We start from the raw sequence: 27,865 nt of genomic DNA on the forward strand, positions 1-27,865 counted from the left end.
TTTTTTTTTTAAGCATATGATACACTCTGCTTTGCCCTTTGTTTTTTTTTTTTTTTTTTTTTTTGGTTGTTGTTGTTTGTTTGTTTGTTTGTTTTGATGACGTCTCGCTCTTGTCACTCAGGCTGAAATGCAGTGGTGCCGTCTCGGCTCATTGCAACCTCGCCTCCTGGGTTCAAGTGATTCTCCTGCCTCAGCCTCCAGAATAGCTGCGATTACAGGTACCCGCCACCACACCTGGCTAATTTTTGTACTTTAGTAAAGACAGGGTTTTGCCGTGTTGGCCAGGATGGTCTCTATCTCCTCATCTCGTGATCCGCTCGCCTGGGCCACCCAAAGTGCTGGGATTCCAGGCATGAGCCACCGTGCCCAGGCTTGCCCTTTGATTTTTACACTCAACCATGTATCACTCCTAGTGCTTTAATTCATCCCTCATGCTGTCTCTTGGTCAAATTCTCCTGAGTGCTCCTGGAACCTCTCTTACCAGCTGCTGATCTTTCCTTGCCTCCAAACTTGCACTCACCTCCTAACTTCCCTCCTGCATGGTTCTGGGGCCTCCACTCCATGCTCTATGTGTTACCAGACGTATCTTCTGACATTGTTTTTCTCCCCTGCTCTAAACCCTTCCATAGCTCTCCTTGTGTGAAATTTATGGCCCACCCTACCCTGTCCATGCCACCCTCCTGTCCACAAATGTGCATGCCCTCCTTTCTCACCTTTGGATGGGGCATTCTCTTGGGTTAAGGTGGCTTCTCCCAAATCCTCTCCCTTTCTAAATCCTGCCTTTCTTTCAGATAACTGCTCAAAAGCTACTTCCTCCATGAAATCTTCCTCCCCTCAGGTTCAAGCAAGCAGTAGTTTTTCCCTTCCTGGTCCAGGCCTAGCATTGAGTGTCTACCTCTTTGCACCAGAGTTGTTTGTTTCCAGCTTATACCCCCTACTAGACTGAAGGTTTCATAGGGACAGGGATTGTGCTTGTCATACACATTTTTGCATCTTTCACTTAACCTGAAGCAGTGTTTGTGCATCCTGTCCAGATCACCTAACAGATAGGTGAAGGGTGAAGAGGAAGAGCAGGAAGAGCTATTGGACAGACAGCTGGCAAGGCTCACATTGCACAGTCATATGATCTCTACTGAGAGGCACAAGTTAATCAGAAGCTTAGAACTTACTTCCCCCAGAAGCCACAACTAGGGAGAACCAAAGGAAATGGGGACCTGGGCCACTCCTACTTTTTTGGGGGGGGATACTTTTACATCATAAGTTGCATGTTTTCCTCCTTAGGATGTAGCTCGCACAAAGTCTTACTCATCTTTGTATCTATCATAGCTTCTAGGGCAGGGTATTAAATACAGGCTCTCAAGGAAAGCTCAACTGAATAAAAAACGATGGAGTAGAAAGTCCCACTAAACTAATTGGTTTACGATGAACTGACATATATATGCTGCCCTGGGTGGTGATTTTTCTTGGCAGAGCCTAGATCACAAGGGTATTTTACATTTCCTTCTGACGCCTAAAATCTGCAATTTCAAGGATGACTCTGGAACATCCAGACATTTTAGCTAGGGCAGTTGTTCTAAAAGTGTGGTTCCAGGACCAGCATCATCAGCATCACCTGAAAACTTGCTAGTGATGCTAGGCACATTCTTGTGTCTCATTCTAGATCCGCTGAATCAGAAAGTCTGGGGTGGGGCCCAGCTATCCACGTTTTCACACACCTTCCAGGTGCTTCTGACGACAAGTTTGAGAGCCACTGAGCTACAGGTGTCAAGAGTCTCTGCAGGCCCAACACCTCCCCGCTCCATACCCAGGCTACTTCATATTTACGGGAGGCCCCTGGCCTCCTCAGCAATGCAAGATTGGCATTAAGAGGACAGTGCACACTTCTCAGGGCTCTGTGAGTCATCCATGGGAAATTTTGCCATTCAGTGTGAACAGGAAATCAACAAACTTTTAAGAATATTTAGAACAGGAATGGCATGCCGTTATGTTGCTTAAGATTATTTATTCACACTAAAAAAACAAGCCTTTCATTAAGCAGGGAAAGAACTAGGCACACTAGAAAATAAAATAGTTAACTTATTGTATTGTGTGAAAATGTTTTATTTATATCAATAGCTGGCTGAAGTTAATGTATAAAATATAAAAACTTTTTCGTTTTTGTAGCGGCATATAGTAACTATTTAACAGTCAGGTGCATTAAAATGTAGGTAACTCTTCAGAGAAGCAAAGCTCTGCTTTTTAGGGTTGATGATGAGTACACCGCCCAACCCCTGGCCTGTGATAATGACCTCAGGGTACATGCATCTACTGCTACTGCTGTGTGTATATTTCAGTGTCTTCAAGAGCTTCGGTGCTGCACCGGAAGTTTGAAGGACTGTTCAAGAGGTGAGTGTGGAAGGCTTAATGTGTTTGCTTCATCTGCTTGGTCCTTCCTCTTTAGGCAATTTTCTGCATCTGACCTAAAACACAATAGAGAGTTCCGGCTCTGCTGTGGACGGAGAGACAGAGCTGGTTCTTTCCAGCTTCTCACTAGGAAGGAATGGGATGTATCTGCCCAGGTGCATGAGCACGTGCCTGTGGAAGAAGTGGCGCAGGTACTTCCGGAACCTCTCTCCAACAAAGGCGTAGATCACTGGGTTCACGCAGCAGTGGGAGTAGGCAATCACCTCTGTCACCAGCACGACCAGGTCCACATGCTTGCTCCGTTCACAGTCAAGTCCAAATAAGATGGATTGATAGGTAGAGATAAGGATAGCCACATTGTAGGGTGTCCAGAAAATGAAAAACACAGCCATGATGACAAAAATGAGCCGGATGGCCTTGTACTTTTTTTTACTGGGGCACCTCAGCAGCGTTTTGATGATTCCTGTGTAGCAGATGGCCATAACGAGCAGAGGGAGAGCAAGACACAAGATGGTCATTCTCAGAGTGTGGAAATGCCTCCAGCTATATACTGTATCCTGTGGGTAAATAGCACTGCAAAGAGTCTCTGGAAACAACTCTTCAGTCCCATAGAAAATAAATTCAGGAAGAGCTGCTAGCACTGCCAGGCCCCAGGTGACGATGCTAGTGATGACACCAAAAGTGACAGTCCTGGCTCGAAGGGCAAACACAGCATGGACAATGGCCAGGTACCTGTCAATCGTCAGGAGGATTATGAAAAAGATCTCGCTGTACAAGCCTGTGTGATAAAACCCCGAGAGGACCTTACACATGCCATGGCTGAAGACCCAGTTATGCTCCCTGACATAGTGGATCCAGAACGGAAGGGTGAAGAGGAAGAGCAGGTCCGAAATGGCCAGGTTGAGCAGGTAGATGTTGGTCATAATTCGGAGCCTCCTGTATTTTATGAGGATCATCACCACCACCACGTTGCCCAAGAGGCCCACAGTGAACACCAGGGAATACAGCGGGGGCACGAACTGGGCTATCAGTGCTCCCACATCGGCTTTTTCACAGAGCAGGCCCATGTCATCATCGTACGATGTGGGACCAAAGGTCTCAACTGTATCTAGTGAGGTTGTCATTTCACTTCTCCCTGTGATAGAAGAAGAAAAATACAGTCCCACAATTAAGCATAATCACCCTTTGTAAAACACAGCAGTTGATTTATTCATGTACTCAACAAAGATGCCACATGTGATAGCAGCCTAGGGATTCTTTAACATGAATTTCAAAAGGTATATCAGAGGTACCAGGAGAGGGGTTCAGGAAGGAAAGAGCTGAAGCTTTCAAAGTCAGCATGATCCGAGATGGGAAAAGAAACAAATGTTGTGGGATGGTGGTGATGAATGGGGATACTGATTTCTGAAAGTATTTGAAGGAAGAAATACAAAACAGGAAAAAACAGACTGGATAATGATAACAATATAATAATCATTATTATTACTACTGTCTCTTACGGTGTTTTGCATTTTATGTTTTACAGTTTATATATACTTTCAAAATCCTTATCCATTTAAAAGCAAAATATGTATAATAATAATAACAATGATGATTACAATTACAAGTAACTGTGCTTCTCTGGGGCCCCATAATGATGTGCCATTCATTAAAGTTAATGGGGAAATTGAACCCTTGAAGAAATTTAGTAATTTGTTCAAAATCCTCTAACAAGTAAATATAAAATTTGGGCTAGATCTTTAGTCTCTATCTATGTCCATTTCTCCTGTCACTAAATTCAAATGTAGTGATTTTTAAATTTAACTTTTGGAAAATTTGCTACAGACTTGAGGAACAACTGGTTTGTGTGCTCTTAACAGCATTCTTATTCCAAATGGCATAATCCAATCCATAGCAGCTGTGAAAAAAATACACCTTTTGTCTGTTACACCTGTACAAATACAGTAATTAACTATTACAATAATTACAATTATAAGCAGTATTAGTTTAGGTTACTTTCCTTTTCCTGCTCCTAGTGATGCTGAGTTAGGCTGGTAATGTGCCAAAAGCAAACCTCTGGGAGCTTCTCCATCACAAAGGGGTAAGCAGGAGGGGTCAGTCAATGAGATTTCTTATTGGACTCGATATTTCTTAGGCCAGGAGCCCTAAGGCCAATGCCTGCTTTTCTTGAGATTACAGACTTCGGTGGAGAAGGAGGAAAATAGAAAACAGATAAGGCAGGAGTCGTGGAAGGACAGTTAAGCCTTGCACTAGTTCCTCAAAGGGCATCCAACTGACTTTCTTCTTTCTAGGAGGAAGGGACAAGGGTGAAGATGTGAATATACAGGCTGATGAACGTTTCTCGAGGTAAATCAGAAACGCTTAATAACTGGGGCCAATGCGAGGAATTGCTTTTGCTTCTTAATAGAATAATTGATCAAATACTGAGGCCCCACATGTTGGGGTTCTGTGTGGTCAAAGTCAGTGAGAATAGAGATGGAAATGAAGCCAGTCTTAGCACCTCTCAGCTGGATGCCTTGGACAAGCCCTTAACGCAGAGCCTCCTTTTCTTATATCCAAATTGATGACCATTGGGTCACTAGGGGTTGTTATGAGGATAAATGAGAGTGTATGTGAGTTCACATTTGAAACCAGAAAAAGCTGTAAAACTGGTAGGAACCAGGAATGAAAGAAGGACAATTAGAAGCTATTTCAAATGAAATTAGGAAAAATAGGGTCCCTTGGGTGGAACTTGCTGATCTCTTTTCATGGGTCTGTCCAGGTACATCTCCCACTGATCAACGGCATGCTCCAGGCTTTTGAGGAGGAAAATGGACTTGAGGAACAAATAGTTTGTGTGTGCTCCTATCAGCATTCTTACTCCTAATAGCATAATCCAATCCATAGCAGCTGAGAAAAAAAAGACACATTTTGTCAGTTACACATGTACAATCACAGAGAGTGTCCTACACTTCAGCATCTAAAGCAAGAAAGGAACAGAACTGTTTATTCTGGAGAACAAAGGTATAGTAGCCTGTACTCACCATTAATTATTTGTATTTATTTTCCTTTTCTCCAAGAGTGATTTAAAAACAGGTCAAACTTTAAAAAAATTACTTAAGTTTTGCTCAATTTGAGGGTAGTATCTTTAATTCATATGTTATTTCTATAAAATCAACATGCTCAAGATGATAAACCATAGAACCTTTTGGTTTGGGTTTCAGGGCTGCCTGTGAGCCTTTAGCACTAAAGTTCAAAGCTCAAGAAAGCATACAGGTCCTCCAGAGTCAGCAACCAAGTCCTTGATTACTAGCTGCATGGGATCAGAGAGAGAAAATCTCATATGGGCAGGGGACTTTGGCTCATGCCTGTGTAATCCCAGTACTTTGGGAGGCCCAGGTGGGAGGTTCACCTGAGCCCAGGAATTCAAGACCAGCCTGGAAAATGTAGTGAGACCTCGTCTCTACAAAAAATAAAAATAAAAAATTAGCCAGGCATGGTGGCATATACCTGTGGTCCCAACTACTTGGGGTCTGAGGTCGGAGAATCACTTGAGCTTAGGAGGTTGAGGCTGCAGTGAACTGTGATCACACCACCATACTCCAGCCTGGGTGACAGAATGAGACTCTGTCTCAAAAATTAAAAAATTAAAAACCTGATATGGTTTTCATCTGTCTACCCATTCTCAATCAAGATGAATGTTTAGGTATAAAATACTCAAGAGGTTTGAACTAGGCTTTCAAAATGGCCTTTCGCATTTTGGAAAATGATGGGGTAATAGTACATAAGTAAAAATAACAAAAAAGAAGAGCACAAAAACAAAAGTAAAAAACACCCAATCTCCTCATGCAGCATTTCCCACTGCTAACATTTCTCTGTGGAGATACGGATGCCTATGTGCAAGATTTAAGAAAGTGAGGTCAACTAAAATTACTCACAATACAACTCAGCAGTAAAATGTGCAATAATTCTTTAGTCTCCAAACTATTTTGGTCTCTGTTATCAGCTTCTCATCTACTGGGTAGCAGGAAAAAGGATTCACACATTTTAGTCCAAAGTGGTTTAAACTTCTCTTGATTCATTCATTTGAACAATGATTTTAGATTTTACTCATCCTCTTTATGCTGTCAGCTTATAATTTCAGTTTCTTCTCTCAGTGGTCCTTTCTAAGACGGTGGCAGAGATCTGGAGGAAAGGCCAGTACAACTTGAGACACGGGGCAGAGTGGGAAGGGGGTGTTTCTGTCTCCTCTTGGTCCTTGATTTACATGACTGGTGTCTGCTGAGTGGGGGTGATGTGGTCCCAACCCTGAGCCTTTTTCTGGAACCTGCTGTGGTGGTTTGTAGCTAATAGACTCATGAGGTATTCATTCTTAGTCTTCCTTGGTCTGCAATGGAGAGCCCTCTCTGTTACCACTACGTCTCCACCAGGGCCCCGGCCCAGGCTATGTAGCTTTTCCTGCACTGGTAGGCACTGAGGCAAGGCTGCTGCTCCTTGACTCCTGCCCATGCCATGAACAAACTGAGGAACTCTCAAGAGTACAAACTAGATCTTTTTTTTCTGCCTGACCACCAACTTAACAGCACTGGCATCCCATCTGGTAAGGAAGTGCCCTGCAGGGAGACATTCTTTGGGGGTCCCCATCTTAGCAGAGAGTGCTCCATGCCCCCTAGCTCTGATGGGGAAGGTAGGGACTCACAGATGTGACTGCTTCCTGTCATAACCACTGTGTCTCTTCTCACATTCCCTGGGGTCAGAGGAGAGGAGCCTCCTCCTCTCCATTCTTGTCTGACAAATTTTGAAACAGTATGTGTTGAATAACTGTCCTCTCTCCTTCGGGCTTGAAATATCACCTTTGTCATATATTCTTTAATGTTCCTGATTCTGATTTTGTACTTTATATTCTATTGATATTTTATTTCTGTGCTAGGGACACTCTTCTTACTGTAGATTTATAAGATGATTTATATACATGATATTATTATGCAACTCCCTTTCATTATATATTTCCAAATGTCTTACATATTAGAGCCATTTGTTTCATTAAACTTCAGGATCATCTAGTCAATCACCTATAAAAACTCAAGTTTGGGTGGAATTGTGTTACATTTGTAAATAAATTTAGGAAGAATTGATAACTTTACAATATCAAGGTTTTATACCTGGGAACGTGATTTTGTTCTACTTTGAAGGTTATTTAAAGATTATTTCAACATGAAAAAAGAGGATAATAAAGAACAAAAGCTAAATGAACATAGAAAGTAGGAGGGAGAGAAAGAGAATGAGACAGAGAATCTTATGTGGTTAAACTGGATAAAATTGAATGAATTTATTACAAAGATTTTAAAATGGGCTTTCAATATCAAAGTACACTGATGAAAAACTAGAATTTGGTCTTCTTTCTGTTAAAAACCACAAAGTTGTCTTTATCAAGATCTTTGATTACTTATGAAAATAGAGTTATTTGTGTTACAAGAACTAAGATTTTTCATTTTTGTTTTCTTAACTATTGCCCAAGACCATTGGAACCCACCTCTTGCATCTGCATAACCTTTGACTGCATGGAGTCATAACCTTTGACTGCATAACCTTTGACTGCATAACCTTTGACTGCATGGAGTCATAACCTTTGACTGCATAACCTTTGACTGCATAACCTTTGACTGCATGGAGTCATAACCTTTGACTGCATGGAGTCAAAGGAGATCATTTTGGAGCTTTAAGTTTTGACTGCCCTGCTGGATTTCGAATTTGCATGGGGGCTGTAACCCCATTGTTTTGGCCAATTTCTCCCATTTAGAATGGCTGTATTTACCCAATGCCTATACCCTCATTGTATTGAGGAAGTAACTAACTTGCTTTTGATTTTACAAGCTCATAGGCAAAAGGGACTTGCCTTATCTCAGATGAGATGTTGGATCATGGACTTTCGAGTTAATGCTGAAATGAGTTAAGACTTTGGGCAACTGTTGGGAAGGTATGATTGGTTTTGAAATGTGAGGACATGAGATTTGGGAGGGGTCAGGGTAGAATGATATGGTTTGGCTGTGTTCCCACCCAAATCTCATCTTGAACTGCAATCCCCATATGTCATGGGAGACACGCGGTGGGAGGTGATTGAATTATAGGGGTGGGTCTTTCCTGCACTGTTCTCAGGATAGTGAATGAGTCTCATGGGATCTGATGGCTTTAAAAAGGGGAGTTTCCTTGCACAAACTTTTCTTCTCTTGTCTGCCGCCATGAGACGTGCCTCTCAAGTTCCCCCATGATTGTCAGGCCTCCCCAGCCACATGGAACTGGAAGTCCAATAAAACTCTTTCTTTTGTAAATTGCCCAGTCCCAGGTATGTCTTTATCAGCAGCATGAAAATGGACTAATACAACTATGTAACTTTCTGTGTTTGCCTTTTAAATCTTTTACTTGTCACTTTGGCTAAATGGATACCTAAGTGTTGTTTCAGAGTGAACTGTGATCCTAGTTAATCAAGTGCTTTAAATCTTTCGCATTTTTGACAACCTTCCTAAATCAATTCTACAGTCTTTTTGACCTTAAGCTAACTTTGGAATTTTGCAGAGAGCCTCTGGAAAATCCTCAAAGGAATTTATTCTCTCCTTATATTATAAAAAGAGAGATGTTAGACTAATTATTTAACATATTACATTGTATGGGAAGCACTGCCAAATAAAAAATAATGTTAAATCTTCTTTATGTTATATTTGTATAGATACATGTTATTAATATGTTTCAGAAATTATATGAAATTCCTACCCATCAGATATGTCCTGGTATAATTTTATCAGCCATGTGTTGTATATCAGCCATATGTTGTATATATTTCATCAGCCAAAATGTTGTATATCACAGAAATAACCAAATTTCTTCTTTAACTGCATTATAGTAAATTCTCAGGGGCATTTTAAACCATTGTTCATCCACAGCAGTTATTGTTTTACTCTGGTGCTTTCCTGAAAGCTTTTGCAAATACCTTATGGTACAAAATGACATGAAATTCATAGAAATACTCTGACACTTATAGGTTTCTGACAGTTTTGAACTAGGGTTGTTTTCAGCCTTACAGTCCTGCAAGCTAAAGTTGAATTACCTAAAATAAACTCCAGAGAAATCACCACAACAGCTTGTATATGAACATCTTTTGTGCATGTTGCTGCATGGCTGCTCAGAAAGTTCCCTGGACCACCAATGACACCACCACAGACATTCAAACTGCAAGCCAAGAAAATCTATTAAAGTGAAACAGTCATATTTTTTAAAATGCTGTTTCTATGTCATTGAGTCAGGAATTATAGCCCTAAATCTTAGAGATCTAAGAGATGAGATCCTACTATTCTACCAGATCAGAGAAGCACAATTGATTGACTAAATCTTAGCTCTTTTAAGTAGGTTGGTTTGGTTGGTTTTGGGGTATTTTTCAGACTCTTGGTATTATCCTCCTATTAGTCATATTGATAATATCCCTTATGCAATGTAGTCTCACAAGGGTCTTAAGTGCTTGTCAGCAGCCACTAACTCAACAGTTGATCTCCGTGAAGACTGAAAACCAAAACCATATGAACAAGAGTCATCAAAATAACCTACTGAGATTCTAGTTTGTGACCCATAAATGTCTGCAGAAAGGAAAACAACATGTAGTAACCAAGGGTAATAGCCAGTCACATTCTCAGTTCAAGTGAGAGAATGATCAAAAGTGGGGAACTGGTAAAGAAAAATAAAAATGAAGGCCACAGTTTAGATACATCCCAAGACCCAGTGCTAATCATATTCTTGAAAAACACAATCCCAAATACCATAATGTTGAAATCCCAAAATATCAAAATCACAATCCTAAAAGATTAAAATTCCTAATGTTGAAATCCTGAAAGCTGAATTCTGGGGAAGGATTAGTGCATTTCTGGTTGTACACACTGTAGTTGCATAATGTTAGTTGCATTGTGTTAAGAGGAACTATTACTTGCTATTATCTTTATTTGAAAATTAAGTATGGTTTAAGGAGATGTGTATGCACATCAACTTGACAAAGGGTGGATTTGTGGACTTAATTTTAGATGTCAACATGACTGGGTAAAGGAATAACTAGAAACTTGGTGAAGCATTGTATTGAGTGTGTCTGTGAAAGTGTTTCCAGAGATTACTGTGTGAGTCTGAGTGGATTAGGTGGGAAAGATCTGCTTTCAGTGTTGACAGGCACCATCCAATCAGCTGGAGGCCTGAAGTGAACAATTACAGAAGGCGAATTGGTCTGTCTTTGAGAGCTGGAACAGACTGTTCTTCTGTTGCTTTAGACATGAGAAATCCAGGCTCACCGGCCTTTGAACTATACAACTACCCACCTTCCCCAACTCAGCGGCTTTCAGCCTAGGACTGAGAGTTACAACAGTGGCTTCTCTGTTTCTGAGGCCTACAGACTTACACTGAGCCACACTACCAGTATTCCAGGGTCTCCAGCTTGCAGATGGTTTGTTGTGGGACTTCTTAGCCACCATAATTGGGAGCCAATTATCCTAATAAATCCCATCTCCTATATCTACATACATATCCTATTGGTTCTGTCTCTGGAGAACCCAGACTAATATAGATTTGGTATTGAGGAAGCTGAGTATCATCCTTCTTACTGGAATGATATGCCATTGTGGTTTTAAATACTAATACATGCTAAGGACTCTCAAATTGATGTCTTAAGCCCTGACCCAAACTCCTACTCAAAATTTCATCTTAAATGTCTAATGAGCATCACAATATTCCATTACTCTTCCTTTATTCTCAATGGAAGAAATTGGTGAACGTTTTTCCCAGGGGGAAAAAAAAAAAAAAAAAAAAAAGCCTGTGACAAGCTAAGTGTATGAGGTTACTTTAATGGTGAAAGATAAAAATTTTTAAGTTAATTATTATTGATGCTACAAAAGCACCAATCCTTAATTGCAACAGCCAAGCAATAAGCGGACTTTTAAATGGACAGCATATACTTAGGCAATGTGTAGACCACAACGACTCTCCAAATACAAGTGCAGCAAGTGCTTTGAAGAACCTAGAAGAGAAAACACAGGGGAAAAATGCAAGAAATTTCCCTTTCCCTTGCCAAGTTACTCAATTGTGTATCACTTCTGTCCCTTCACACCTAGTGCCAATTCACTATGCTATGTATTTAATCTTTGCGTCATTTTCAGTAGTGGAGGTATAAACTGTGTAAAGACATTTAGAGAGTTCTATTATGTTTTATGCGTTTTTTTTTTTTTTTTTTTTTTCAAATTTGACTCCTGAAAGTGCATTACTATTATAACTTTGTGTGTAAGCATTGTGTGTGTGCACACAAATGTCAAGACCTCCTTCATAAATAAACAGATGTCCTTTTTGTGCCTCTGTGTTTGTGAAAGATACAATTTCTCGAGGTCTTGGCTCTTTGGGCAACTGGCAAATGTGGTGGTGACCCATCATAGTTGTTGACTGATCTCATTCAAAGACTGAGGATGTCCATCACAGTATTTCAGATGACCACAGTTTATAAAGCTGGGTGCACACAATTACCAACTATAGTGATATGCATTTATATATTGTGATTTTTGACCTATGTATTTATGAGTAAATTCATCTGCTCATAACTGTTAAACCCTTATGACTGTTGTTAGTATGCCTGAGTGTTTATGCTTGCAAAAATATATATGATATTATTCCCTTTTATGAAGTGTTTTGTTGTGTTTTAATAAGTTTTTCAAGATAAATCCTCCTTTAGGAATATAAATAAATGTCTTTTAAATTATTGTTTTCAGAGTTATATTTTCGGGATTTTAATATTTTGGGATTGTGGTTTTTGGATTTAAAATTTTAGTCTTTCTAGATTTCAACATTTGGAATTATGGCATTCAGGATTGTGTCTTTCAGGATTATAGCCCAAACTCCTCAAGGCCAACCACCCATGGCCACATAGCCAAGACTGAAGGCATCCTGATTTCCCTGAAAAGCCAACTGTAATAATAAATGAAACACAAAATATAAAGTTTATGTCATTGTCAGCATGATTCAGTGAAATTAAACCAATCTGCTATAGACAAATCAGCTTAATCAGCTTTAAAAGTTCTTGTTTCAACACCATTGTTAATGTACAAGCAAATCACAAAAAAAGGTCAAAATACTGAAAGATCTCTACAAGGAAAACTACAAAACACTGATGAAAGAAATCTTAGATGACCCAAAAAATGGAAACACATCCCTTGCTCATGAATGGATAGAATCAATATTGTGAAAATAACCATACTGCAAAAAGCAACCTACAAATTCAATGCAATTTCCATCACAATAGCACTTTTATTCTTCACAGAATTAGAAAAAAATCCTAAAACTCACATGGAACCAAAAGAGCCCACATAGCCAAAGCAAGACAGCAAAAAGAACAAATCTGGAGGCACCACATTACCCAACTTCAAACTGTACTGTTAATATAAGGCCATAGCCATCCAAACAGCATGGTACTGGTATAAAAACAGGCATATAGACCAGTGGAACAGAATAGAGAACCCAGAAATAAACCCAAATACTTAAGGCCAACTGACCTTCAACAAAGCAAACAAAAACATAAAGTGGGGAAAGGACACCCTATTCAACAAATGGTGCTGGGATAATTGGCTAGCCACGTGTAGAAGAATGAAACTGGATCCTCATCTCTCACTGTAGACAAAAATCAACCCAAGACGGATCAAAGACTTAAATCTAAGACCCAAAACCATAAAAATTTTAGAAGATAACCTCAAAATAACTGTTCTAGACATTGGCTTAGGCAAAGAGTTCTTGACCAAGAACCCAAAAGCAAATACAACAAAAACAGAGATAAATAGATGGAACTCAATTAAACTAAAAAGCTTCTGCACAGCAAAAGAAATAATCAGCAGAGTAAACAGACAACCAATAGAGTGGAAGAAAATCTTTGCAATCTATACATCCGATAAAGGTCTAATATCCAGAATCTACAAGGAATTCAAACAAATCGTCAAGAAAAAACCAAACAATCCCATCAAAAAGTGGGCTAAGGACATGAATAGACAATTCTCAAAAGAAGATATACAAATAGCCAACGAACATACGCAAAAATGCTCAACAGCACTAATTATCAGGGAAATGCAAATCAAAACCACAATGTGATACTGCCTAGTCTTGCAAGAATGGCTATAATAATTTAAAAAAAAAATAGATGTTGGCGTGGTTGTGGTGAAGAGAACACTTTATGCTGTTGATGGGAATGTAAACTAGTGCAACCCCTATAGAAAACAGTGTGGTGATTCCTTGAATAATTAAAAGTTGATCTATCATTTGATCCAGCAATCCTACTCCTGGGTATCTACCCAGAGGAAAATAAGTCACTATATGAGAAAGATACTTGCACACATGTTTATAGCAACACCATGGTATACTACTCAGCCATGAAAAGGAATGAAATAATGCCAATCTGCAGCAACCTGGGTGGAATTAGAGATCCTCAGTTAAGTAACTCAGGAATGGAAAACCAAACATTGTACATTGTCACTCTTAAGTGAGAGTTAGGCTATGAGGAAGCAAAGGCATAAGAAAGACACAATGAACTTGGGGGACTCAGGGGGAAGAGTGGGAGGGGAGTGAGGGATAAAAGACTACACTTTGAGTACAGTGTACACACTGCTCAGGTGATAGGTGCACCAAAATCTCAGAAATCACCCCTAAAGAAATTATCTGTGTAACCAAACACCACCTGTTCCCCTAAAACCTATTGATTTTTTTTTTTTTTTTTTTTTTTTACAAAAAAGAACTTTGAACCCAGAGGGGAAAAGTACTTCCTCCTTTATGCTTTATAAACTATGCTGTAAGTGCTCTAAGTGGGAATCCCTACACTTTCAGATCTATGTCTCCTCGCTCTCAAACTGTTCTTTTGTGTGCACAATAAACGTCTGCAACTTGAAATTTTGATCTGATTTTATTTTTGACAAATGTAAAATTTCCTTTACTCTCCCCTTTCTCAATTTCTTCTCCTCCTCAGAGGGGAGATTGTTGTTGAGCCCTCTTGTGTTTGTTTATGTATTTATACACATAATTATAAGTGGCTTTTTGGTACATAAATCAGGACCTCACATGGCACCCATTTCATTGCTGGATAATTCTATTCAGGGTGTTCTTGAGTGGTGGTTGAATTTATATACATAATTATAAGTGGCTTTTTGGTGCATAAATCAGGACATAAATCTGAGTAAGAAATATCAAGTTTTCTGTGACTTTTTAAACTTTACATTGGAAATCTTTCTATATCAATACTTGTAGAACTGTCTCATTCTTTGGTACATAAATCAGAGTAAGAAATATCAAGTTTTCTGAGAGTTTTTAAACCTTACATCTTGGAAATCCTTCTATATCAACACTTGTAGAACTGCCTCATTCTTTCTAATCATGAGATGGTATTCCACTGTGTGGAATTTAAACAGTTTTCTATGAACACAATTTAGATTACCCACAACGGGCATCAACACAAAATTTACCATTATAACAAACCTGCACATTTACTCTCGAACCTAAAATAAAAGTAGAACAAATATACTACCCCAAAATCCTGTAATTCTAGTTTCCCTTGAGGTTAACACGTGATGGGGTTAATAAAGAAACTTCCTGCGTGTAAACTTCGTTAAATTTAATCTTAATTTAATCTAAATTAATAAAAGTGTTGTATGCAGATAGTGGAAAGGATCATTTCACAGCATCCGAAAGTGGTCGAAATATGTCCAGGGCTCATTTAATGCAAACATTCACCAACTGAAATGCAGTCAAGAGGAAGCCTTACCCAGTAAAGATGAGTTGAAGAAGCTGTGGGTATCCATCCTGGAAAAAAGCCACTCTAGGGAGGGGAGAGAGTAGGATACTGGCTGGGCAGATGAGAATCAGAATTATGTGTGACTCACAGCAAAGCCTCCCAGAACCAGCAAGAAGTAGTTCAAAGATGCAAATTCAACCACCACTCAAGAACACCTTGAGTAGAATTATCCAGCGATGAAATGGGTGCCACGTGAGGTCTTGAGTGAGCTGCGACTGGAGGAATTCATGAGGCTCAGTGACTTCCTATCAGGGACAGGGTAGGAGGGATTCTCCCAGAAGGAGGCAGGTTGGCTAGAGCAGCGTTTCTCAGCCCTGGCTGCATGTGGGAGTCACAGATGAGCTCTTGAAAATCCCCAGCTTACACCTCTGAACAGTTAAATCAGAGTCTCTGGAGATGGGACCTGGCTCTCAGTGGTTCTTAATGCTCTCCTGGTGATTCCCTTGTGCAGCCAAGGCTGACAGCTCCTGCACTATATGACATGAAGTCCCTCCTAAATTTGAACTTTTTTTTTTTTTTTAAATCCCTGAGTCATATAACCCTCCAACCTACTTTAAGTGTGGTGAAAAGAAAAGGGGAAACTTAGGGGTAGAATAAAGAATATCCTCAGTTGCAAGTTCTTTAGAAGCTAACACCATGAATGGCAAACACAAGAGCCAATTTAATGGTAGTCTATATTGCTATGTTATCCAGAACAAATGAAATCTACCACCTGACTTTCCATCCACCTCTCCACCAGCTATCCCTTCATGTTTTCATCCAATTACCCATCTAGATATTCAACTTGCTTCCCATCTATGCAATTAAGTTGATCCCCTCCCAACCCCTCCCGCTTCCTTCCCTTCCTTTGCTTCTTTTCTCAAAAAACCTAGAGTATCCAGAAAAGTTAGTTATCTGTGCAGTAGTCCGATAGAACTTTTCTGTATTAGTGGAAATGTTCTGTATCTGTGCTGTCCGATAAGAGAGACACTTGGCTGGGCACTGTGGCTCATGCTTACAATCCCAGCATCTTGGGAGGCCAAGGTGGGTGGATCATTTAAGGTCAGGAGTTCAAGACCAGCTTGGCCAACATGGTGAAACCTTGTCTCTACTTCAAAAAAAAAAAAAAAAAAAAATTAGCTAGGCATTAGGGGTGCACCCCTGTAATCCCAGCTACTTGGGAGGCTGAGGCAGGAGAATCTCTCGAGCCAGGAAGTCCAGTTTGCTGTGAACCAAGATCGTGCCACTGCATTCCAGTCTGGGAGACAGAGTGAGACCTTGTCTCAAAAAAAGAAAAAAAAAAAAAGACAGACACTAGCCTCATGGCTATTGAGCACTTGAAATGTGGCTAGTGCAATTGAGAAACTGAACTTTTTATTTTATTTAATTTAAATAGCCACATGTAGCAAGTAGTGGACAGTACAGGCCTAGTGTCCAGCATGATGCCTGACAAATGAAAGCTGCTTAATAAACTCTTCTTCAGTGTATGAAAGGATGGAGTAGAATAATTTTTACTCAGCTTTGTACTGTCCGGACTACACATCTGAAATATTATGTTCTGTTCCAGGCACCAAATTTTAAGAGGGTTAGTATCAACCTAGAATATAGAAGGAGGTAGGATGATAAGAGTCCCAAAACATTAGCCACAGTTGGCAGAACTTGGAATGTTTTGTATGAAAAATAATAGTCTTTGCATGAAATCAACCTAAATGCCCATCAATGACAGGTTGGATAAAGAAAATGTGGTACATATACACATGGAATACTATGCAGCCATAAAAACAAAACAGATAATGTCTTTTGCAGGAACATGGATGGAGCTGGAAGCTATTATCCTTAGCAAACTAATGCAGGGACAAAAAATCAAATACCACATGTTCTCACTTATAAGTGGGAGCTAAATGATGAGAACTCACGAACACAAAGAAGGGAACAACAGATACCAGGGTCTGCTTGACAGTGGGGGGAGGGAGAGGAGCAGAAAAACAACTATTGACTACTAGGCTTAATACCTGGTTGATGAAATAATCTGTACAACGAACCCCCATGGCACGAGTTTACCTATACAACAAACCTTCACATGTACCCCCAAACCTAAAATAAAAGTTAAAAAAGGAAAATCATCATATTTGGATTCATTTTAGTTTTGTTTTTCTTTTTTGTATGCCTTTGGTCTGGATCAAAGTTTTGTGTTTTTTTGTTGTTGTTGTTGTTTTTTAATTAAAGGGTTGGATTAGGCAATGTTTTAGGCCCACATAAGATAGAAAAGTCTATGATATGATAGTTTTTCCTGTAGAAGAGGAAGTAGACTCTCATAGAGCAGAAATTTGATGACCTTGGAGGAAACTAGATTCACCCACACACGGGGACGAACTTTCTGAGAACAGTGCAGGAACAGAATGAGGGAACCAGTGAGCTTCTTCCCTGGAAATACACAAGAAGAGCCTCTCAAAGTTCAAATCGTGAATGAGTGCAGTCTTCTCTTTCCAGCCACAAACATTTCCCAGCATCGGTATTTTAGGGCAGCACATGGATTTCCAAAGTTTCCAATCATTAGTACTAGTTACTGGTTCAAAGTTACACCTCATGCTTGTTTCTTTCAGAATTGTGTCTGGGTGCGGTCAGTTCATCTTAAGTGACAGAGTTTCACCCAACAGTCAAATGATTTTGGAATCTTTTTACCAATCTCCTTGATCAAATATTAGACTTGTTCATTACATTTTAGTAACAGGTGTTTCAAATGTGGCCGATTTTTCGTTTCCAATACAGGCTGATATGTTATTTAGTTGAAGGAGTTGGTCGTGAAGAATATATTTTCATAGGGAAAGTATGCGTATACATTCCAAATAAAATGGTTGTGAGGTATTCCGCATGACCAGAATGTTCAGCTTTCTGGGACCCAGTGCTTCCACCTCCAACTGTGCTATGGAGAGAGAGCCTTTCCAGGTACCATGTATATTATAATTGATAGCACACTTGTCTATCATTTTGTATTCTCATACCTTCTTTATCTTTCACCTAGTTCCATGTGGCTAAACATTACTTAAAAATGTAATTAGTAATGACTCCAACATATTGTATAGATAATCATGGTTATTTAATCATTGCCTTTTTGTTGTGTGATTAAGTTGTTCACAATTTGCTCTGCTATAGATAATACTGCAAAAAACATATTTGTGTGCATTTTAAAATTATTTCCTTAAGGTATATTACACAAATCACAATGTCTACATTGAATTCTATTTCGAAGTCTCTTGATGCATTTTGTCAAATTGCTTCCAGAAAGTGTGTAAATCATTTTGTATATGATTTTGCATATCATTCTGTATTCTGATATCTTAATTTCTTTATCTTTCACCTAGTTCCATGTGGCTAAAAATTACGTGAAAATGTAATTTGTAATGATTCCAACATATTGTATAGATAATCATGGTTATTTAATCAACCTTTTCGTTGTGTGATTAAGTTGTTCACAGTTTGCTCTGCTATAAATAATACTGCAATAAACGTATTTGTGTGCATTTTAAAATTATTTCCTTAAGGTATATTACACAAATCACAATTTCTACACTGAATTATATTTCGAAGTCTCTTGACGCATTTTCTTAAATTGCTTCCAGAAAGTGTGTAACAATATATATACTCTTTGCACTAGTAGGTGATGGTGCCCATTTCAGCAAGCATCCATCAATATAGAGAAGATCTAAAAGAAAGAAAAAATTACTTGGCCAATTAGATGGGCAAAAGGGATGCCATTATTGTCGTAATTAACATTTATTTCATTACTGATTTTTTTTAAACTACAAGTATTAGTCATTCATATTTCCTTTTCTGTGAATTATCTCTTTCTGCCCTTCACCCAATTTATTCTGCTGTACAGATCTGCTTTTTTCTTATTAAGTCATAAACAGGGCTCACCTTTCTTCTCCCAGAAGAGCTAACTCAGCCTGCCTGGTTCAATGTAATCATCACCACTTTCTGGAAACACCTGCACTTCAAAAATATACTTCAACTTATACCACATCCATGTGGAAGACCCCATATTCCCACTACTCTCACTTGAAGTACTTGTCAAAGTTAGCACTCATCCTCTGTCAATCCAGGCATTTCCAGAAGAATTGGTAAGGCTTTCTAGCTCTACCCACTAACACAGACAACCTCATTCACCCAGAAGAAAAGACATCAAATCAATCAACTGACTCATCTAGTAGCTTGACTCAGTGTGGATTTTCAATGAAAACTTCAAATAAATACATATATTTCCACACATACATACTTAATGCACACACACATATGTGTTATAATCAGCCCTCTGTATCCATGGGTTCCACATTTGTGTATTCAACCAATCACGGATCAAAAATATCTGGGAAAAAACTCCACAAAGTTGCAAAAACCAAGCCTTGAATTTGCCACGCAGCAAGTGCTATGTCGACTCCACATGAATGAAGTGCTGTGTACACATTGTATTAGGTATTACAAGTAATCTAGGTATGATTTAAAGGGTACTGGAGGATATTCATAGGTTATCAGCAAATACTACATCATTTTATAAAAGGAACTTGAGCATCAATGGAATTTGGTATCTGCAACGGTCCTGGAACAAATCCCTCACAGATACCAAGGGAGGGCTGTATATATATAAAAATGTATGTATACATATACACATATATAAATTATATTTTCACTGACTATTTCTTACAAGTCAATATAAAGAAACACAAGCTATTAAGTGTAAGCTCTTTGGAGTAGTCCTATGCAAAATAGTTGAGAATTTGTGAAAGTATAGGAGGGTAACATGGGCACAGATGTTGACTAAAGAGGTATAAAGGGCCAAGTTTGGGTGAGTGCTACACGCAAACGTACCATGGTGTAAATGGGAGACAGAAAGGGGAAATTAGAAAAAACAAGAAGAAAATGGAGATATGTGGCCTTATCTTCTGCCACTCTGGCCCTATACTACCTCTAAATTGCTGTGTACCTTCTTTCTCCTCCCCTCTAAATCCAAGAGCACTGCCGGAAGTTATTACTTCCACCTGCCTGGACCCCTCCTTGTTCCACCTCCCTTTTCCTGGAAAAGTGACACCTACCTGAAAATCTCTTCTAAGTAAAAACTTCTGTTGTATTTCAGTAAGTTCTTGCCCAGATAAGCACAAGAAGACCAGTGGCACCTGCTAATTTAGTGAAGTCCTTGATATGCCCAGTGATAGCTTAGATGTCATCATTCCTGAAACAGAGATACCATCAGATCACAGACATTAGTAAAGTAGTAAACAATGTAAGTATATAACTTCCTGTTTTAAACAGACTAGCTTCTCAGTTTTGCAGATTTTCAGAAAGATACTTACTTTGGTGCAGTTCTTCTTTTTCATGATTGACACCGCATACTAACCACTCGCCTGAGAAATCCTTGCAATGAGTGCTGCTTTAGGGGCTCTTCACCCCATTGGCATTGCTCATTTTTGGTGGTGGGGGGTTGTTATAAATTTTTTTTTTTTAAGACAGTATTTTACTCTGTCACCCAGGCTGGAGTGCAGTGGCATGATCTCAGCTCACTGCAACCTCCACCTCCTGGGTTCATGGGATTTTCCTGCCTCAGCCTCTGGAATAATTGGTATTAGAGGCACGTGCCATCATGCCTGGCTAATTTTTGCATTTTTAGTAGAGACAGGGTTTCACCATATTAGTCAGGCTGGTCTCAAACTTCTGACCTCAAGTGATCTGCCTGTCTCGGCCTCCTAAAATGCTGGGATTTCTAATTCTTGAATAAGCATTGATTTGACCCATCAGGAGACAGGATGAAGAATGAAATAAGAATTTCCCGGCAAAGGAATAAACTACTTATTCTGCAGGGTCCTGTAGATACTCGGATAGGGCAAAATGTGGCTGCAAAGGTTTAGACAAGTCTAAAAGACTTGAGTCTGAGTTTCAGTTGTGGCACACACAGTTGCATAACCTGGAGGTAGTAATTTAAACTCACTGTACCTCAGCTTCCTCATCTCTTAAGTCATAGCATTGCCATGAAACTAGCTAAGATAAGTATGTGAAAAGTCTGCAGAATATACAGGGCTAAGCAAATGTAAAGCATGGGTAGAATGTCACTGTGACATAAGTGTCACAGGGCAGAGCCATGTGCCTACTGTATGCACTGATGTGTCCCTTGGGACCTAGCATGGTACTGGGCACAGACCATGTATTCACCCAATATTTGTGGGAAAAACTCTGACTAAGCATGATGTGAAGAAAGAATAGGGAGAGAATTTGAGAGAGAGAGAGAGAGAGAAGAAAGGGAGTAAGGGGCTCAGTTTCCACCTCAATCAGAGTGTTGGTGATCAGAGACAACAGAGACCTGATAAAATATCAAGAATGCTCAAATATAGTTAAAGCATAACCAATGAAACATTTCACTATTTAATCCACAGCATATTCAATATAGCATATTCAAATTGGCTAAAACAAAATTTTGGAGTGGTGGTAAGAGCCCAGACTTTGCTGCTGGACACTTGAGTACAAAACCTACCTTTACCACTTAATAGGGATATCACCTTGGGCAAGCTACATAACCTCTGTGTGCCTCAGCGTGCGCTACTGCAAAATAATGTAGCAATGCCTAGCTTGTAGGATCTGTGTGAGGAGTAAATAAATTAGGACTAAGTGGAGACCAGTGCGTGACATGTGGACAATGTCATGAAAATATTTATCATGGTTGTCATGACAGATCCTCTCAGTGAGAAAGAGGCATTCACCCAGGGTGGCTCTGAAATATAGCATAATATCTCTGATTCAACATGTGGGATGTCAAATGCAAGTTCTATGGGGTTTAGAAAACAGGACCATGTGGGTTGAAGGGACTGGGAACGGCTTCGTGGAAGAGAAAGGGCCTGAGGGATGAATAGAATTTGGCCATGTGGAAGGGGTAGGGAGAGTTTCCAGGAAAAAGGAAGTAGAGCTACCAAAACCAAGAGGTGAGGTGAGCTTGGTCCCTGTGCAGGGGTAGGCAGGAATGAAATTAGGGAACAGATATGCTTGCGTCCTAAGACCAGGAGCCAAGAGCCAGGGAGAGTAACATATATACACACATACACATTTTAAAATGTGTAAAACATTATATACGTCTGTTAGGGTGACACACATTCAGAAGCTCCAGCCCTGCAGAGCATTCAGAGCCACCCACAGGTCTCTGGCAGAGGGTGGAATTTTGCGGGCCCATTATGGTGCATCTGGCTTCCACTCCTTTCACTTTATCTGAGGAGTTTTATCCCTAGATCACGTGACATGCCAACAGGTGGCTGATGACATCTGAAGACAGGAAAGCTGTGGGCCTGGCAGAGGTAGTGGGCATGGAGCAAAGAGTGGAGGGAGAAATGATTGCTGGTTTTGGCTAGATTATAAAGAGTTGAGGAGTTCACAGTAGATTCCATGGAAATGTGGGAGCTATTAAAGGATTTTGAGTGATAGTACCAGTACTACCTGATTTGAGATCAGTGCTTGAGGGTTTTCAGAATATTCCACATAAATTTTCTGGGTGGAAATCCCACAATGACCTTTAAAGTTAACAGGGAGATTGTCATCCCAGAGCCGCCTCCATTGGGTGCCATTCACAGTGTAATCAATGCAAACTGCTCCCCCTGAGACTATGCAGTAGACCAGAAGGAGGAGCAATACAGGTAATCACCTAACTTGTGGATAAGGGAATTGAAGTCAAGTGACCTGTCCAAGGTCACACGTGACTAAATGATGGAGCAGGAATTCCAACTCCAGCCTCCTTAATTAGCACTCTGTGTTCTCACCAGTGGTGAAATAGAAGGTACCCGGGATTTAGCACCAAACAGACCGGGTTCACTTCACCCATTTACGGCTCATACAGATGAGTCATTTAGCCTTCCTAAGCCCTAATTTCACCATCTACAGTGGAAATTTTGGCTGAGATAAAACACATGGTAGGAGCTTGATAAATAATCACAATTACCAAATGACATCTCTGCAGAGTTAAAACTATAACAAAGCATTCTTCATCTGAAATCAACAAATTTTAGTATTTCCTAGAAGGTTACAAAGATTTAAAAAGCATTTGGAAATTTCTGTAAAGAAGCTACATGCAAAAGATTTTTAACAGCTAATTCATAAGAGATTGTAAAAGTTCATTCACTTCCATTTCTAGACCTTGGAGAAAAACAAAGAGGACAGGGGACAGAATTTTTTTCTGACATTTTGCAATACGGCAGATTCTTATAAGAATCTCTATGATTTCCCTCATTAGTTTTTCAGTTAACAACGTATTGAAGAGTCATTTGCTTGCACCCATTTTAAGTGTACAGGTCAACAAATTCAACAATTGCATACCTCTCTGAATCACCATCATAATCAAATATACGACATCTTCACACCTCAAAAAGTACCTTATGCCCCATTTCAGTCAATGACTCCCTTATCCCCTGTCCCAGGCAACCGCTGATCTGCGTTATGTTGCTCCAGCTTAGTTTTGCTTGTTCTAGAATATCGTATATAAATGGCATCATGCCATATCTACTCCTTTGTGTGTAGCTTTTTTCTCAGCATAATGAGTTTGAGATTCACTTGTGTCATTCCATGTACCAGTGATTGTAGGGTCCCCCAGGTCCCCCCACTTTTTTCTCTGTCTCACCTGAGAAACAGAGAGTACCTTGACTACCCTGTGACTTGGCCAGCTTTGTGTTGTCTTCTGTGGCTTGAACTCAGGCTGGGGACTTGAAGACTTCCAGGCACTAATAAAGGTATTCAGGTTATTGCTAAAGCACTAAAAGAAGTGATCCCCAGCCCTGGGCCAAATCTGTAAACCCTCATATAAACTCCATACCCTGATCCCTTCGTGGCGGACATAGCTAGGTAGAACATCTCTTTTTCTCACTGTCTGTCATGAGAACTGCTGCAACACTTTGTGAAGTTTCCCTAGCAAATACACTGTACTCAACATTAAGAAACCAGCCCAATAAAAAAGATCTGAATAGACATTCCATCAAAAAAAAAAAAAGTATAGATGGCAAATAAGCACATAAGATTGTCAACATTGTTAGTCATTAGGAAAATGCAAATTAAAATTGCAATGAGATACAACTACATACTTACTAGAATATCTTTTTTTAAAAATTGACAATATCAAGTGCTGACAAGAATACAGAACACTAAAACTAGTGTTTTCATACATAGCCAGTGGGAATGCAAAAACAGTATAGCCACTCTGAAAATAAGGCAGTTTCTTATAAAATGCACTACAATTCAAAGCAGCTCATTATGTGTTTAAAGAACTAAAAGTGTCAGTCTGTCAGAACATTGGAGCAACTTTCAAGTAAAGCAGTTTGGTTCTCAGGAATATGTAATTGAAATAGAGAAAAGATCTGGAACTATGTGTTTAACCAACTAGGAAACGTAAGCAGATCTTGGTTTCTTTCAAATGTGTAGAAATTATTCTCTCAATCTTGAAGGTGGTAAGAAGATCAAAATCAGGCACCTGGATTATGAAAAACAGTATTCTGGTTACTGTAGCTTCATACCAAATGATCTTAAAATGTAACAGCTTATATTGTAACCCAAACAGCATGGTGTTGGTATTAAAACAGACACATAAACCAATGGAATGAAATAGGAGCCCGGAAATACATTCACGCACTTACAGCCAACTTATTTTCAACAAAGGTGCCAAAAACATACATTGAGGAAAGGACACCCTCTTCAATACGTGCTTCTGGGAAAACTGAATAGCCACATGCAGAATGAAAGTGGACCCCTATCTGTCACAAAAACCTACTCATAATGGATTAAAAATTTAAACATAAAACCTAAAACTATAAAACTACTAGATGAAAGCATAGGGAAAATGTTTCAAGACGTTAATCTAGGCAAAGCTCTTGTGGCTAACACTTCAAAAGCACAGGCAACAAAAACAAAAATAGACAAATGGGACGGTATTAAATGAAAAAGCTTCTGCATAGTGAAGGAAACAACCAACGGAGTGAAGAGACAATCTATAGAATGGGAGACAATCTATAGAATGGTTTGCATATAGAAAGGCTACAGTGAATGGTGAGGATCGAGTTGACCAGGTTCACTCACCAGGTGGAGGGCTCGCTCCCATGCATAGACCCCATTCCCACATCCCACTCCTTTTCTCCTGAAGGGAGCTCAAAGTGTCTACACCTGGCTTCTCTCCACCCCTTTACTGGTGAATGGTTACTGTAGCTTCATATCAAATGATCTTAAAATGTAACAGCTTATATTGTAACCCAAACAGCATGGTGTTGGTATTAAAACAGACACATTCACCAAAGAACTAATATCCAGAATATGTACCATTCACCAAAGAACTAATATCCAGAATATGTACAAGGACCTCAAGCAACTCAACAAAACAACTGGAGATCTATCAAAAAGCTAAATATGGAACAAAGGTACCTCCAGCAATCCCATTATTGGGTATTTTTACAAAGGAAAGGAAATCAGTATATCAAAGGGATACTGCACCACCGTGTTTATTGCAGCACTGTTCACCCTAGTTAAGATATGGAATCAACCTAAGTGTTCATCAATGGATTAATAGATAAAGAAAATGTGGTCTATATGCACAATGAAACATTATTCAGCCATAAATGAATGAAATCATGTTATTTGCAGCAACATGGATGGAACTGGAGGTCATTATGTTAAGTGAAATAAGCCAGGCATAGAAAGACAAATTCACAAGAGGTAATTTGAATTGACTGAGAGGCAGCTGCCTCCTTTCTCTCCTCAGGTCTCCCCTTAGAGCTGCCTGCAGAACAACTTTCCAGGATCCCTGGCCTCACACCCACTCCCCTCTTCCTCCCCTGATGAAGAATCTTCAACCATGTGCTATTGTGTCTTAGCTAAAGTCCAGACTCTTGGGACTGAGGTTTTGAACTCTTCTGAGCCTGCTGCCTCCCTTCCCACTAGGGTCCCACTGTGTGCTGCCTCTCTCCAATGCTGCTGGGAAACTCTGGGCATCCTTGGGACCCCAGTGTGAGGGAGCTTGACAACCAGCAGTCCCAAGAGGGCCAGCAGAACCAGTGGAGAAGCATTAGAGGAACTGGAAGCCTCTGGTCTGCAAAAGAGAAGATAAGAAGTCCTCTAGTTGGTTTTTGTTATTATAGAGGTGACATTTCCTGTGGGCAGTTTGACACAGTCCAGGGTGGAGAGGTTACAGGGAGGCAAACTTCTATCCAATGCAACAACAACAGTGTCAGCAGGACTTCCTGGAAGGTGAGCCGTCCTGGGAGCCTGTCTATGGGGCTGGTGGAGCAGAGTCCATGTGGCTTTCTACCTGCCATGCACCACCATGGTGAGGGCAGCTCTCAGCAGCTGGTGTCTTCCCTTTTCTTTCTGCTGCTCTGAGTTCAACTATCATGAGGGGCACAAGGTCAGAGATAACGAAGTCTATGCGTTTTCAAGTCTTTCCATGAGGTCACATTTTTGCTGGTGCTGTTTTAGTCATAAAAGCCACGAGCTGCATGGAGTTCCCAAGGAGGCAGTTCCCCTTGGTACCACCTATTTACTCTGTAGTCAGAGCCACAGGCACACAGGCTCAAGCCACTCCCCAAGTCAGTCAGTATTGCAAACCATACATCATAGTATACTTAATATATAAATGTTATAGATTAAATATTCCACATCAAACAAAGTAACATTTGACATCAAATGAAAAGGGATAGGAAAAAGAGTTAACAAACCAGTTCAGGGAGAGCAACATGAACAAAAATAATGTTCTGGAATGCCCCAGGTGCCAGTCAACATCAGCATCTTTCAAGAAAGAGTATTTGACATGCGTAGAGCCTTCGGCGGCAGATGCCATATGCTTATCACAAATGACAGCAAGACAGCATCTGTTAAGTCGGCTATTTTGAGCTGCTGAAGTCCTGCTCTTTTATGGCCAGTCCTCTGGTGAGGGCTCATAGTGGAAGAGTATGTTTGGTTATGCCCTTATTTGCTTGAATGCAGTGTTTTGATAAGGCAAAAACATCTGGTCCTCACTGCCTTTTGAAATGTAGAATGGTCTTTTTCCAAGATGGAGTTACTTATGTCAAGGGCGCTCTATACACTGACCTGCAGTCAAGATTCAGTTTCTCCACAAAGGTATCTCTTTCTGCTTAGAAAGAATGGGCTCCAATCCCAGTGAGTTATTACCAATGTGAAAGTTTCAACTCCCTGGTCTGTAAATGATCATGACAGTACCTGCAGGGATGTGAGAACTGGGTGAGCTAGCCTATGAGAAGCACTTCACCTGCTCCTGGCTTGTAGGAATTGCTCCTCCAATGCTAACCATGATATCATGTGTTGTTATGTCTTAATGTAGCAGGCCTTGGTACTCACCTTCCCTTCCACACTCCTGTGGCATTTATTGCCTACTTAGTCTTCTGGTGCTCAGTATCCTCTGGAGAGAAAGAAGCCCTTCCCTCTCCCCTGCCCCCTTTATTGTCTGGGGTCTGAGCAAGTGAAGACATGGGGGGTGGAGGAGGGACGGAAAAAAGAAACCTGTTAATTAAACCACAGAACTGGACAAATGTATCTACTGAGCCACAGGCAGCCCTCTTTCAAGAGGAAGAGGAGCAGAGCTGGGCTAAGGCTTCCCAGCTATTCTTTCCAAAAATGCCCGATTTAAAAGCCACTCCACCTCCAGTA

At 40.0% G+C, this 27,865-nt stretch overlaps 1 protein-coding gene across 2 annotated transcripts in view; it reads right to left on the reverse strand.

Annotated features, from left to right (window-relative positions):
• Positions 1-1,934: 1,934 nt before the first annotated feature.
• The window catches only part of CCR3 (C-C motif chemokine receptor 3), a 50,439-nt gene continuing 24,508 nt past the window's right edge, over positions 1,935-27,865 (reverse strand). The window contains exons 1-2 of one of the 2 annotated variants that reach the window (XM_073010285.1): positions 4,208-11,154; positions 1,935-3,538 (exon numbers count right to left, since the gene is read on the reverse strand). In XM_073010285.1, the coding sequence (XP_072866386.1) occupies positions 2,460-3,538; positions 4,208-4,295 (1,167 nt within the window). In that variant the 5' untranslated portion in view covers positions 4,296-11,154 and the 3' untranslated portion in view covers positions 1,935-2,459. Of the gene's footprint in view, positions 3,539-4,207; positions 11,155-20,289; positions 20,427-27,865 lie in introns of those variants that run through there. The other variant, XM_007983944.3, reaches the window with a different exon arrangement.

The sequence above is a fragment of the Chlorocebus sabaeus genome, chromosome 22, assembly GCF_047675955.1.
Source record: "Chlorocebus sabaeus isolate Y175 chromosome 22, mChlSab1.0.hap1, whole genome shotgun sequence".
In the NCBI taxonomy this organism is placed as follows: domain Eukaryota; kingdom Metazoa; phylum Chordata; class Mammalia; order Primates; family Cercopithecidae; genus Chlorocebus; species Chlorocebus sabaeus.